The 12,195-nt window shown below is 48.7% G+C and overlaps 1 protein-coding gene across 3 annotated transcripts in view; it reads right to left on the reverse strand.

Moving 5' to 3' along the window:
• Positions 1-12,195, reverse strand: part of exoc4 (exocyst complex component 4) — a 111,764-nt gene that overhangs the window by 42,468 nt on the left and 57,101 nt on the right. Inside the window, exon 11 of one of the 3 annotated variants that reach the window (XM_081723432.1) lies at positions 9,578-9,639. The exons of the other annotated variants lie outside the window; for them this stretch is intronic. Coding sequence (XP_081579558.1) covers positions 9,600-9,639 — 40 coding nt within the window. The 3' untranslated portion in view covers positions 9,578-9,599. The remainder of the gene's footprint in view (positions 1-9,577; positions 9,640-12,195) is intronic. 3 annotated transcript variants of the gene reach the window in all.

Below are 12,195 nucleotides of genomic sequence, written 5' to 3' on the forward strand. Positions count from 1 at the left end.
TATTCAGCAGAAGTCTGCGCGCGGTGCCTGGAGCTGGTGTGCTGCTCAGGGCAGGACATGCGCGAGCAGCAGGTCAGCAGGACGGACCCCGGTGGGACGAGCTTAACTGAAACCTAAGATCCCCAAATCAAGAGTCTGAAAGAAGAGGTGGCCGATCACGGCCTTTTAGCGAAAGGGAACACAGACGCTGCCAGCAGAACTTCCGAAACCCCCTTAAGAACAGGACTCATTATGGTCCGGTTCAGGTCTGTAAATGGCGGAGGTGCACCGCTGACCTCCCGCTTAAACTCTCATCGCGCTCAAGCAGTACAGTAGCAGCATGCTGATTGGCTGCGTGGGCCTAGACTGTTGGCCAATTGCACGGCATGGCTCTGCTGGTCAACAGGGCTCTGAGTCACTCAGAGCAACAGCAAATTCATCATCTCCTGTAGCTGCTTCTAACGGGAAAGCCAGAAGTTAACACACACTTAATTACTCTACTGAGCTTTACAATGGCAAACATGGTTTTAATCGCAATGTGTTTAATTTCTTATTTCCCATAAGGTACTAGTAGGTCTGGTACCTTATAGGCTGACAGCCACACCAATCAGAGATGGCAAAGGGTGGAGCTTGTGTTCTGAGAGAGATTTAAGCTTCCGACTTTGTTTTATCAAAGCACCAGCCGTGCAGTATCGTTGGACTTCGAAGTCCTTGCGGACTCGCGTGAGCAGGGCCTGGGAATTCTGGGGCATGCAAAGACTCTCATATTAGTGTTCTGGCATGCTGCCATGGCAACCCAGAGCCCAGAGTTTCCTCTGCCGTTTAAAGGCAAACCGGAATACAAGAGAAAAAAGCCGGCCCAATATAAGCGGGGTTTTCCCATCAGGAGTGACGGCAAAGACTCAAAAGACTGGGATGTCATTAGACTTGCTAGCAAGAACCAGAGTTTGCAACAGGAACTCTGGGATCTCGGAGTTCATCCACGAAAAGTTCTAAGCAATGCAAAAGTCCAGCAGTCTGCAAACTTTTCTCTTTAACTCTCTCTGGCCAGAGAAACTATTGATCGCCAAAGACTGGAAAAGGCACGAGCATGTTGTGCAGTTAAGGTGTCACTGAGGAGATCCTAAATACCAGGCTCACAGGAAAACCCTTATATGGTCGTTCAATATAAGTGTAGGACAGGTGTGCGAGTTAAGCATGGAGCTTATTCTCCTGTTTCGTCCTCATGACTCGCACGTCTCTACCGGATACAGGGTCACGGTGATGATGCAGTTAGAATGACTCAGCTAGGGTTCCAGCATTGATCCAGTCTGCTGATCTTGGAACATTGAACTCCATGACTAATCTCCAGTCTTTTCCAAGAGTGAGAGCGCCAGTCTGAGGGTGCGAGACTGCAAGAGGCACAGGGCACAGGAGACAGGACACAGGACTACACTTCGCCCCGTAAATGCAGAATGACCAAAACGCAAGCGCATATTAACGCAAGCGCGTATAACCTCCTAACACATGGTTCTCGGCTAAAGGGACTGGAGCATTCTGCCTTATTAATATTAATGACCTGAATAATAGATCTGCGGTTAATTTCATTTTAATTTAAGCTTTATTTATATGCAGTCATGCCATTGGGCAGACTCTGCCCTTCTGCAGGTCTTCCCTGATTGAAGGCAAAGCTAGAAAAGAGTGAACTGCTGCAGTCATTTCCCACTGAGCGCCTGCTCCCTGCTGTAGTAGCCAGAGGAACATCTAAAATCCAGGGCTTAATCTCATGGTTTAAGATCAACCTTCCTGTTTCTTCCACAAACCCTTTAGCCATCAATGTTTCACTCCGAATTCTGGATTTTACATAAAATCTACAATGAGTGGGCGTAATATATGCATTTTGTGCATATATCCAGTTTAGGAAAAGTGTAAACTGTCAAAAATTTGGAATGGCTTTATATTTTTCCACAAACATGCACCAGATCTGCTCTTAGTGTCAGAGGATTTAGGTAAAGCCATTCACAACAAGATCTGAATAAAAAGAGCTTCCCCCTGCTCCATACTCTCTTTAAACCATGCCATTATTCCGAGACTCTCTCCCCCGCAAGCCATTTACACCCTTATTTCACACAGGGTGGGTCCTCCCTCTCGCTCCTGTAGTAAATTGAAATTGGTTAGAGGCACACTGGCGACTGATTGAATGTGAAAAGGAAACAGTTGTAAAATAAGCCCGAGACGTGGGGAAATTCATACAGCGCGAGGCCCAGAGACTCAGACGCTACCGTCCGGGGAGAGGAGGAGCGAGGAAAAGGAGGAGGTGCAAAGTACGATGGAAAACGTGTTCAACTGCGGGGAAGTACGGCACGGGTACACCCCTCGCCACTGCCTCAAGGTGAAATAGCGGCTTGGCCCCTACTCTGAGCAGACGTGTCCACGGTTGGCGCTAAGCTGGCACAGGCTGGCACACTCCTTCAGGGGACGGTCCGGAAGCGCAGGCGGTGCATTCGGCCGCAGTCCCGTATGGCAAGAGGAAACATCTACAGCGACTCATGGGACGATGGAAAGTGAAATAGCCATCTGGAATGAGGAGTTGTTGGACTACGAATGAAACAGGGCTGGGAGTCAGTCCCTGATAAGGAGGAGACTCCAATTCTGAAGTGATGTTTGGTTTGGGCTCAAGGGTGAGCATGATGATGGGTGTGTGCGCGCGCGCGTGTGTGTGTGTGTGTGTCTGTGTTGGTTCTTTTGTTTTGTTTGTCTCAATTCCAGGATGAGTGTAGGAGGTGGCTTGAACGTGGCCGGAGATAACGGGGGTGTGAGCTGAGAGGGACATCGTGCTGACCTAAACGGAAGACGAACTCTAAACCAGGAGAAAGAGATGGAGAGCGACGTGACGAAACCGAGCCGCAAGCCGCTCACCAGGAGAGCGGAAAGAAACGCCTACTTTATGTCTTCGCGTACAAGTCCTACGCACGAGACGTCACGGTGGGACGACGTCATGCCAGAAGCACGCTCAGACTGAGAGTCGACAAACACATCCCTACCAATCAAAAACGATGCAGACTTCACATCGCATATTCCCTGGTGTTGTGCGACATGATGATAAACCCCTGCTCTTCACAAGAGGAAGACAGCGAGGTGTTGTATTCTCATGCAGGAGGGAAACATCAACGCCTCCTCCTGCTCCCAATCTCCAAGATGAGGCCCGCAAAGGAAAACCGAAACGCTAACTTCACACATCCGATCGTTACCACTCCCAGCCGCCAGCAACGCTAGGCTGTCGGCTCACAATTGTTTTGCCGAGGTGCAGGTTGCCGTCAACGTTCAGAGGCATCGTTCCTAAATCCTGGGCACCAGGAGAACTCTCTTACAGAGGAATGAACTGGCACATTCAGTATGACCCGCCATATGTCAATTTTAAAACAGAGAGGGGTGGGGGGGCTTTAAGAACTCTTTACTGTTGCTAAGACAACAAGCCTGGTTTTTGGCAGCTGTTGTTTTCAATGTTTCCCAAGTTATGAATCTAATTTGCACTTGAGATCTATCATTTGCATAAACTTTTTTCGTTTTGTTTTGTTTTAAATATTATGGGGTAAGACGTTGGAGGTTACAGTAGTGCTTGTTAACTCCCCTCATTATAATGCTAAAGTGGCAGGTAACCGCTTTTCAAAGCTGATTGGCTGTAATTTTTCAGAGAAACGTCTCCGAACACAGCACAAGCTAATCAAGAGAGGCTACGCTCTAATCAGAGTTGAAGGCTGTTGTTCATGTCACTCAAAATAAGCAAAGGAGAATATTCAACTGGCAACAGCCTAAGAGACGTTTCTCAGCAAAAGCAAAAGGCATTTTACTCCACCGTAAGTCATCGGGGCTACACGCTGCTGTCAAGGGTATACCATGGAAACGCGCTTCTGATGGGTTATTGGAGAGAGCACGCTTCCTTCTGGATAAAACAGTAAGAAAAGGAACCATCTGAATCATCTGAAGTTCAACAACTCAAGGACTTATTGAAGTGAAACATGTCAGTGATTGTGACCTGTAGGAACAACACGACTGACAGAGGGCAAAGGAAGAGAACGGTGGGGATGAGAAACAGATGAGGAAAAAAGGGCAAAAGACAGGAAAAGAAAAGAGAGAGAGAGCGTGCGCGTGTGTGTGTGTGTTGGGGAGGGCGAGAGAGCAAGGACAATATCTCTCTCGTCCTTTCTGAGAGCGCCATGATTGGAAAAATCCCGCCTTTCAGCCCATGCCCGTCCGCGGCGGCACGTTCGGAGCGGCGCTCGGATCCTCGTCTAAAGCACGCGCTCCCGTTCAGGAACACCGCAAGCCCGCGCCGCCCTTTGTTCGTCCAGCTCCAGACAGAGAGCCCTACACCGCCCGACATCTCTCCTGGAGCGTCTCCCGGTGAAACGCACATCTACTTGTTCCCGCTCTTCCGGCCCAGTGAATAAAAAATGAATCAGGCAGTTGCCTTATACTTAGCAAATTACATTTGCAACTGGGAGGGGGGGATAAATACTGGTGATAAAGACCGCGCCTGTGTCCTCAAATCCATTAGAATCTCATATTCACACATTGCAGAAATCACATTACAACACGGCTAATATCGTTTCCCTGGTTTTTTGGCAGTCTGGTCCTGTGGGTGAAGCAGTAACATCAAACATAATGGATTTTTTCCACTTCTCCTCCTGCCATATGCTGCTCAGACTGAACGCCGTTCGGAGGCTTGTGTTACATTTACGCCACAATTTCAATTTCCGTTCCTTTTCCTTTGAATCTTTTTTTTTTTTCTTTCACACACTCCCTCAAATCTCTCTCCCCTTGGCCATAAAATTCAGTATTACTTGCAGGTGTGACATAATCTAAGAAATAAAGGACAGAACACTGAACTCTTAATGAACCTGTTAATGTGACCCACATTTATGGCCTCGGCAGGGCTGGGATTTCCACACACTTTCTACACAGACTGCGAGAAATGAACATGAGCGAGAGAAGAACTTTCAACCAGACGGACATCCAAGGCCGCACCATGAAAGAAGACAAAAACGAGTGAAAGCAAGACAGAGAGAGAGCGAGCTAAGACTTCTTTATCTAACGCAAGCAGCAGAAGTCACAGGTGCCTGTAAAACACAGCATAGCTGCAGGTACAGTAGCTGCACCTTGTGCAGGTGTCTGACGCCGTGGAAGGAATTACAGCCGCATCAGGCCGTAACTGCCGTTGCCACACTCTCCTGCTGCATAAATCAATGCTGGCGTCTGCGCTAATGGTTACCGGAGGAGCTGGGAACGCCGTTGCACGGGACGTGGAGCTGCCTGGAATTATGAGGGATGCCAAGGTGTGGCGTCTCCCTGCACGAACACCGCTCTCCTGTGCCACCTGGGGTTTCACACAGATCTGTTCACACGAGAGAGAACACACGCAGAGAGGAGCGACACGGAAACAGATGGAGCACGCTGCCATCCAGACAGTATATTTGCATAACCTACAGTAATGTGCAAAGGTCCACAGCCTCCCAGAAAATGAGGAGACATCTCTGGGCAATCGGTCTTTATCTGCATGTAGAAACACTACCCCTCACACAAAACCATCACACACAATAAAGCATTAATTGCAAACATGAATACAGACAATAGGAAGCAATGAGAATGTATTCTGGGGTACTGAGTGAGAAGGGTAGAAGGAGACAGTACGAGTAACTAAACTCCGCGGTTAACGTGAAAAATCTTTTGGCTCGGAAAACAACTCGGAATGCGAGGACCCGCTGTGGTGACCTACGCAGGGAATTTACACAGCGCGCAGAACAAAAGTGCATCTGAGTCACAACTGAGGCAGCGGCTTTCACACACTTGGACAGAGACGAGCGCAAAAAGGCATCTAAAGGCAAACGAAGAAGCCAAGAAAAAAAGCAATTGGTCCAAAGGGCCACTCGATTTTGGCGCAAAGAAAAAAAGGTTAATTCAGCTTTCTTGACTGGGCCAACCTTGCCTGGCCCAAGACGTGCATCGAGGCCTTCATACAAACTGAATTTATCTAATAAATTCTAATTTATCTAAGAAATATCTAGACCTGGAAGAGGAATTTTACACTGGAAACTCGCTCTGGATAAGAGCGTCTGCTAAATGCCATAAACGTAAATGTAAAACACAGCTTGCAAATTTCCAAAATAAGAAGCAGCTTGCAAACCAAGTGTACAGAAATAGACTAGCACTCACCATGACAGTGCCTCCTTCCCCAGCTCCCCTCCCCTCAACCCTCCTCTCATCCCTCTCCTCCTCCTCCTCGTTTACTCCCCTTCTGCTGACTAGGGCCTTTGGCATTCAGGAACACGATAACGTTTCTCATGGTCCGCTCTGAAACGACTCTCTGTAAGGAGAGACGACGTCACCGACGTGCACGCTCTACTGCTTACAGCCTCTCCGCCACATGCGTTCATAGGCAACAATTATTTTAAAGCTTTTATTGACTTTTTTTGAGATTTTTTTTTCCTGATGTGACCGTTTCTAATGTTGGGGCTGCGGACGTAATCAAAGGGATCAGGGCCTTGTTCCAGACAGACTCACCAATTACACTCGGAGCCAACATTACGACTGGCTCAGAGAATGATTGCGCTGGTGTTAAACGGTCACTAAAGTTAACATCCATAAAGCAGCGCCTTTCTTAAGGAATTAAAGCTTATCGCTCGCTTGTACTCACAGGCTACAAGGTCAAATTATTCTCCCTCAACCAACATGGTCCACGTCTATATTCTCCACGCGCAGGTGCTGAGTCTTGATAAGAGTCCAAGCCAGGACTCTTCCCTCTGGACAGGGGAGTCCCGGCGAACCGCAGTCATGGGCATCTCCATGACATCACCACACGCCTTTAACGGGGCGGTGATTCTTTTATTACCTGACGAGCTGAACTAATTGCACCAGTGCAGCACAGAACTTGGACCTCCCCATCACCACAGGGGGCGCTCCGCAGCACAGACGGCAGACCTCCCTATCACCACAGGGGGCGCTCCGCAGCACAGACGGCAGACCTCCCTATCACCACAGGTGGCGCTCCGCAGCACAGACGGCAGACCTCCCTATCACCACAGGCGGCGCTCCGCAGCACAGACGGCAGACCTCCCTATCACCACAGGGGCGCTCCGCAGCACAGACCGCGGACCTCCCTATCACCACAGGGGGCGCTCCGCAGCACAGACGGCAGACCTCCCTATCACCACAGGGGGCGCGCCGCAGCACAGAACTTGGACCTCCCCATCACCACAGGGGGCGCTCCGCAGCACAGACCGCGGACCTCCCCATCACCACAGGCGGCGCTCCGCAGCACAGACGGCAGACCTCCCTATCACCACAGGGGGCGCTCCGCAGCACAGACGGCAGACCTCCCCATCTCCACAGGTGGCGCTCCGCAGCACAGACGGCAGACCTCCCTATCACCACAAGGGGGCGCTCCGCAGCACAGACCGCGGACCTCCCCATCACCACAGGGGGCGCTCCGCAGCACAGACGGCAGACCTCCCCATCACCACAGGGGGCGCTCCACAGCACAGGCGGCAGACCTCCCTATCACCACAAGGGGGCGCTCCGCAGCACAGACCGCGGACCTGCCCTTCACCACAGGGGGCGCTCCGCAGCACAGACGGCAGACCTCCCTATCACCACAAGGGGGCACTCTGCAGCTCGGGGGGGGGGGGGGGGGTAGCATGTCCCTCGATCACCATTGCAAAAGAGCCCAGCATCCAATATGAGCAAGCACTGCATCAGAGCAGAGACAAAGTACTGCTGTTCCTCGCCAATAATTGGCAATTACATGCTTTGATTTTTATTCAGCTCCAATTTGTAACCCTTAACTGGCCAGTTCCTGCTCATCGGTGATTGGATTAGGTCAGGAGTGGGAGAGACCAGCCCCTACTCTTAATTAAGCGGCGTGGAGAAAGATGAATTATCTTAAACAACAAACCCATTAGGCCTCATCGGTGAGCTCTGTCTGTCCGCATCTCTCTGTCGCGCTAAACTTCTGCTTTAACTATGAAGATACAGGCCACTCTAGCCCTCCATCTTAACCGTGTTGTTTCAGCAAGCTCTAAAATGGCCTCTCATGCGGAATTCAGCCCTATCCTTGGCATGATTTAAAGTGGGGCATGGGTGGAGGTGGGATGGGTGGTGGTGGTGGGGGGCCCTTGGTGGATGTGTGTCCTGATAAATGTACTTCAGCGTCTGGCCCCCCTCTGAAGCCTGACCCAGACACGTCGTCAGATCAATCAATTACATCTCCACTCCAGCAATCAAACAATGTTATTATCAGGAATCGGCTCGTCGACCTGGAAAGGCTGGTGAATCAAAGGCTGCTGTGATGTCGCGGGCCGAGCTCTGTGGCACAGCGCTAACACAGAGTGGCGGCTCTCCATCTCTCAGGGAAATGGAGGAACGAACACACACACACACCCACACACCAGGTATAAGCACATAGAAACACAAACTACTTTTTCACCAACTAACCGCATAAGTTGACCAAGGAACTATGAAAACAATATGACGTGATCAAAGCCAGTCAGACACAAACACACGCACAGAAAGCAAACACATTTGTATCTGTGTTCGAGCTCAAAATCTCAGACAAACAGAATTAAAGAGCACACTGAGCTCATAACATGTGTACCACTACCAATACAAGCTTACGACCCAGGTCAAAGTTCAAATTTGTCTGTACTGCACTGTCCGTCCCAGTGTGGAGGGGTTACTGCTCCCCTCCACGCATGTGAGAGGCACCAGGACATCATGCTTGTCTGAGGAACCACAAGCCACATTCACTAGAGCTCTGGAGGCTGGGCCGAGCACTAGATACGGACGAGGGAGGTTTTGTTATGTACCCAAATAAATTAATGAATTAACAAATACAAACTTAAATATGCAAATCATGACCAACAGAACATAAATTGAGGGGCGACTTCATTTGCAAATGAATAGAGCAAAAATAAATAAACAAATAAATAATTTAACAGCAAACTCAGACTATTGAAATATCACAAATTTTGAAGCACGCTCGGCATCTCACTAAGTTAGGCCAACCGTGAGCCTGGCAGAGAAGGAAATGCAGATATCAGCAGGGGAGAGAAACGGCTGGACACCAGAAAAGGAGGATTGTAAAGAATAACCATGTCTGGGAACGCCGCAGCGCCAGGCGGGTCCGGAATGGGAGCGCAAAAGCAATCACTTTTGTGATGGGCACTGCAGTGGTATTCTGAGAAGATGGTCTGAAAATGAACAGGGCTCTCTGACTGCTGCTGTCTGTCTCCATTATATGGAGAATACTCTGACTGATGACTGGGCGAGCTGCCCTCATCCAGGAGACTGGGCTTTTCTTACTGAGTAAACGCATCACAGCCTCTCTCTCGCTCGCTCGCTCTCATCTCAGTCAAGCTTTTTTTTTTCTTTAATCTCCTAAAACGTTGTGTGATTTGTAACGGACACTCAGTAAATGTGGAGGTGCACTATTCACCATTGTGTGTGTGCTCAAGTGAAAATGTGCAAACGTGTGAACGAGAGAGAGAGAGAGAGAGAGAGAGAGAGAGAGAGAGAGAGAGAATTTCCCCCTGGTTCACTTTGGCGTGCCATTTGATATCCTCACCTCATATCCACCTATATGCACTTTATAACTCATGGAGGTCCCAGCTGAGCCTGTCCCAGCCACTGCACATGCGAAAATAAGAGGAGGTGGAGTCATGATGAGAGCAAACAGCAGAGAGAGAGAGAGAGAGAGAGAGAGGGAGGAAGAGAGAGAGAGAGAGAGGGAGAGAGAGAGAGAGAGAGAGAGAGAGAGAGAGAGAGAGAGAGAGAGAGAGAGAGAGATCGCTGCACTATTATTAATGGCAGGCTGTCCTGCAGCTCAGACAGCGCAGCATTACTTGACAATAGGAGGAATAGCAGTTCAGTGTGAGGTCAAAGGTCAGTGGAGCAGGTATTAGTAATGTTATGAGCTTGGACACTGAGTGTCTATGAACTGCCTCAGCCGTCCCTGTAGTAGCGGAATAGGAGATCAGGAGCCATGTCTAATGTATAGCAGTGTGTCGGCTGCATGCCAGAGCTATCCGGACCCCCACCCCACCCCCCCATGATGGCTATTGCTGCATTAAAAAGGGCCTCGGTGCTGTTTAAATCTTTAATAACGCAGATATGAGGATTCATGAGCCTCACAGACCATATCCAACACAACATATGCTCATCTTCCGTTGGTGTGTTTGTGCATGTGTTGGCATGTGCGTAAGTTGGTACAAATGGTCCTATGGGAGTCTCAAACGAACTTTGCAGCCAAGCAGAGGTTTGTGTGTGTGTGTGTGTGTGTGTGTGTGTGAGTGTGAGAGAGAGAGAGAGAGAGAGAGAGAGAGAGAGAGAGAAGCGGAAAAGAGCCATGAAGAGGCGTTTCTATCTTTAGCTGGCGCTTTCTGGTCGTCCGTTCATTCCCCTAATGACTCCTAGAGCTCACCTTGGCAACCTCTCAGCCTGCGCTGCTGTCCCCTCTCAGCTCCCCTCCCCTCCCCTCCTCTACTCCCCTCTCCTCTCCCCTCCCCTCCTCTCCAGACTTTCTCCTCCCTGACCCCCTGACTCCATCTGACCCGCCCAGCCGCTCTGTTACTAGCATTCCAAGAGTAACTCTCCACGGATACATCTCAGGTACAGATCATTAGTTCAGCAACTCGCAGAATTCGCCCGACCGCCATGGTGCGCGTCGCTCTCCCGACGCAGTCTCGAGGCTTTCTCCACATTAATGGCTATGCTGAACTCCCCACAGTTCATCTGTTTCAGAGGAAACCTGACCAAGTGTGCAAGAGAAGCACGCAAGGGCGGGAGTACTCCCTACATCCGCCGGCAGCTACGAGTGGGGAATACGCCACCTGCCAAGCGGAAAGAAGCCATTCACCTTCTGTACAGGAGTCCTGGGTGCCTGGCCCCCACTGGAACATCCAATCTCCAACACAATATCAGCTAGATGGGAGGCGTTATTAGATCTGAAAAGTTAGTGAGACGTTGAGGCAGCTTCATGAAGCCCAGGGTTTGGGTTTGGTTGGGTTGTTTATTGTTTATGAAGGACTGTATGTAGTGCTCTGGAGTATGTACTCATACAGAGGGCAGAAGCAGAAAGAGGATATCTGTTAGATAAAGATATGAGAGATGGAAAAAAGGAGAGGGAGGGAGAGAAGGAGAGAGAAGGGAGAAAGAGAGAGAGAGAGAGAGATGGAGAGAGGGAGAGGGAAAGAATGAGTGAGGCAATGAGGGAGAAGCAGAGCAGAGAGAGAGAGAGAGAGAGAGAGAGAGAGAGAGATGGGTAGGTGAGAGACAGGTTTGTCTGCAGTTTCATATAACTGCGCATGCCCGCTGCTAATGCACAAAACAAACAATCTTCCCCCCCACGTCTGCCAGCTGACCTTTACATTGAGTTCTGTGTGTGTGTGTTTGTGTGTCTGATCTATAATACAGCATCTCATTCTCAGCCACACCTCAATGACTTAATGTAAGTATGCACGTATGCTTTGGTTTTGTGTGTGTGCGCGTGTGTGTGTGTGTACAGGGATTTTGCCTCTACTCAGGAAAATCCTTGGATATAAATTACAAGAGAAGATTTTAGAAAGGAAAAAATGAAAAAAAATACACGGGCATGTGTGTCAGACACGCACACCGGCTCACTATTTGTATTGGCTCACTGTATTTGTATTAGCTCACTGTATTTGTATATGTATTAGCTCACTGTATTTGTATTTGTTCACTGTATTTGTACATGTATTTTTGCTCACTGTATTTGTACATGTATTTGCTCACTGTATTTGTATTAGCTCACTGTATTTGTACATGTATTTGCTCACTGTATTTGTATTAGCTCACTGTATTTGTATTAGCTCACTGTATTTGTACATGTATTAACTCACTGTATTTGTATTAGCTCACTGTATTTGTATATGTATTAGCTCACTGTATTTGTATTAGCTCACTGTATTTGTACATGTATTAGCTCACTGTATTTGTATTTGCTCACTGTATTTGTACATGTATTTGCTCACTGTATTTGTATTAGCTCACTGTATTTGTATTTGTACATGTATTTGCTCACTGTATTTGTATTAGCTCACTGTATTTGTATATGTATTAGCTCACTGTATTTGTATTAGCTCACTGTATTTGTATAGGTATTAGCTCACTGTATTTGTATTAGCTCACTGTATTTGTATAGGTATTAGCTCACTGTATTTGTAT

Source organism: Electrophorus electricus, chromosome 11 (assembly GCF_041902795.1).
Source record: "Electrophorus electricus isolate QZ-2024a chromosome 11, ASM4190279v1, whole genome shotgun sequence".
NCBI lineage: Eukaryota > Metazoa > Chordata > Actinopteri > Gymnotiformes > Gymnotidae > Electrophorus > Electrophorus electricus.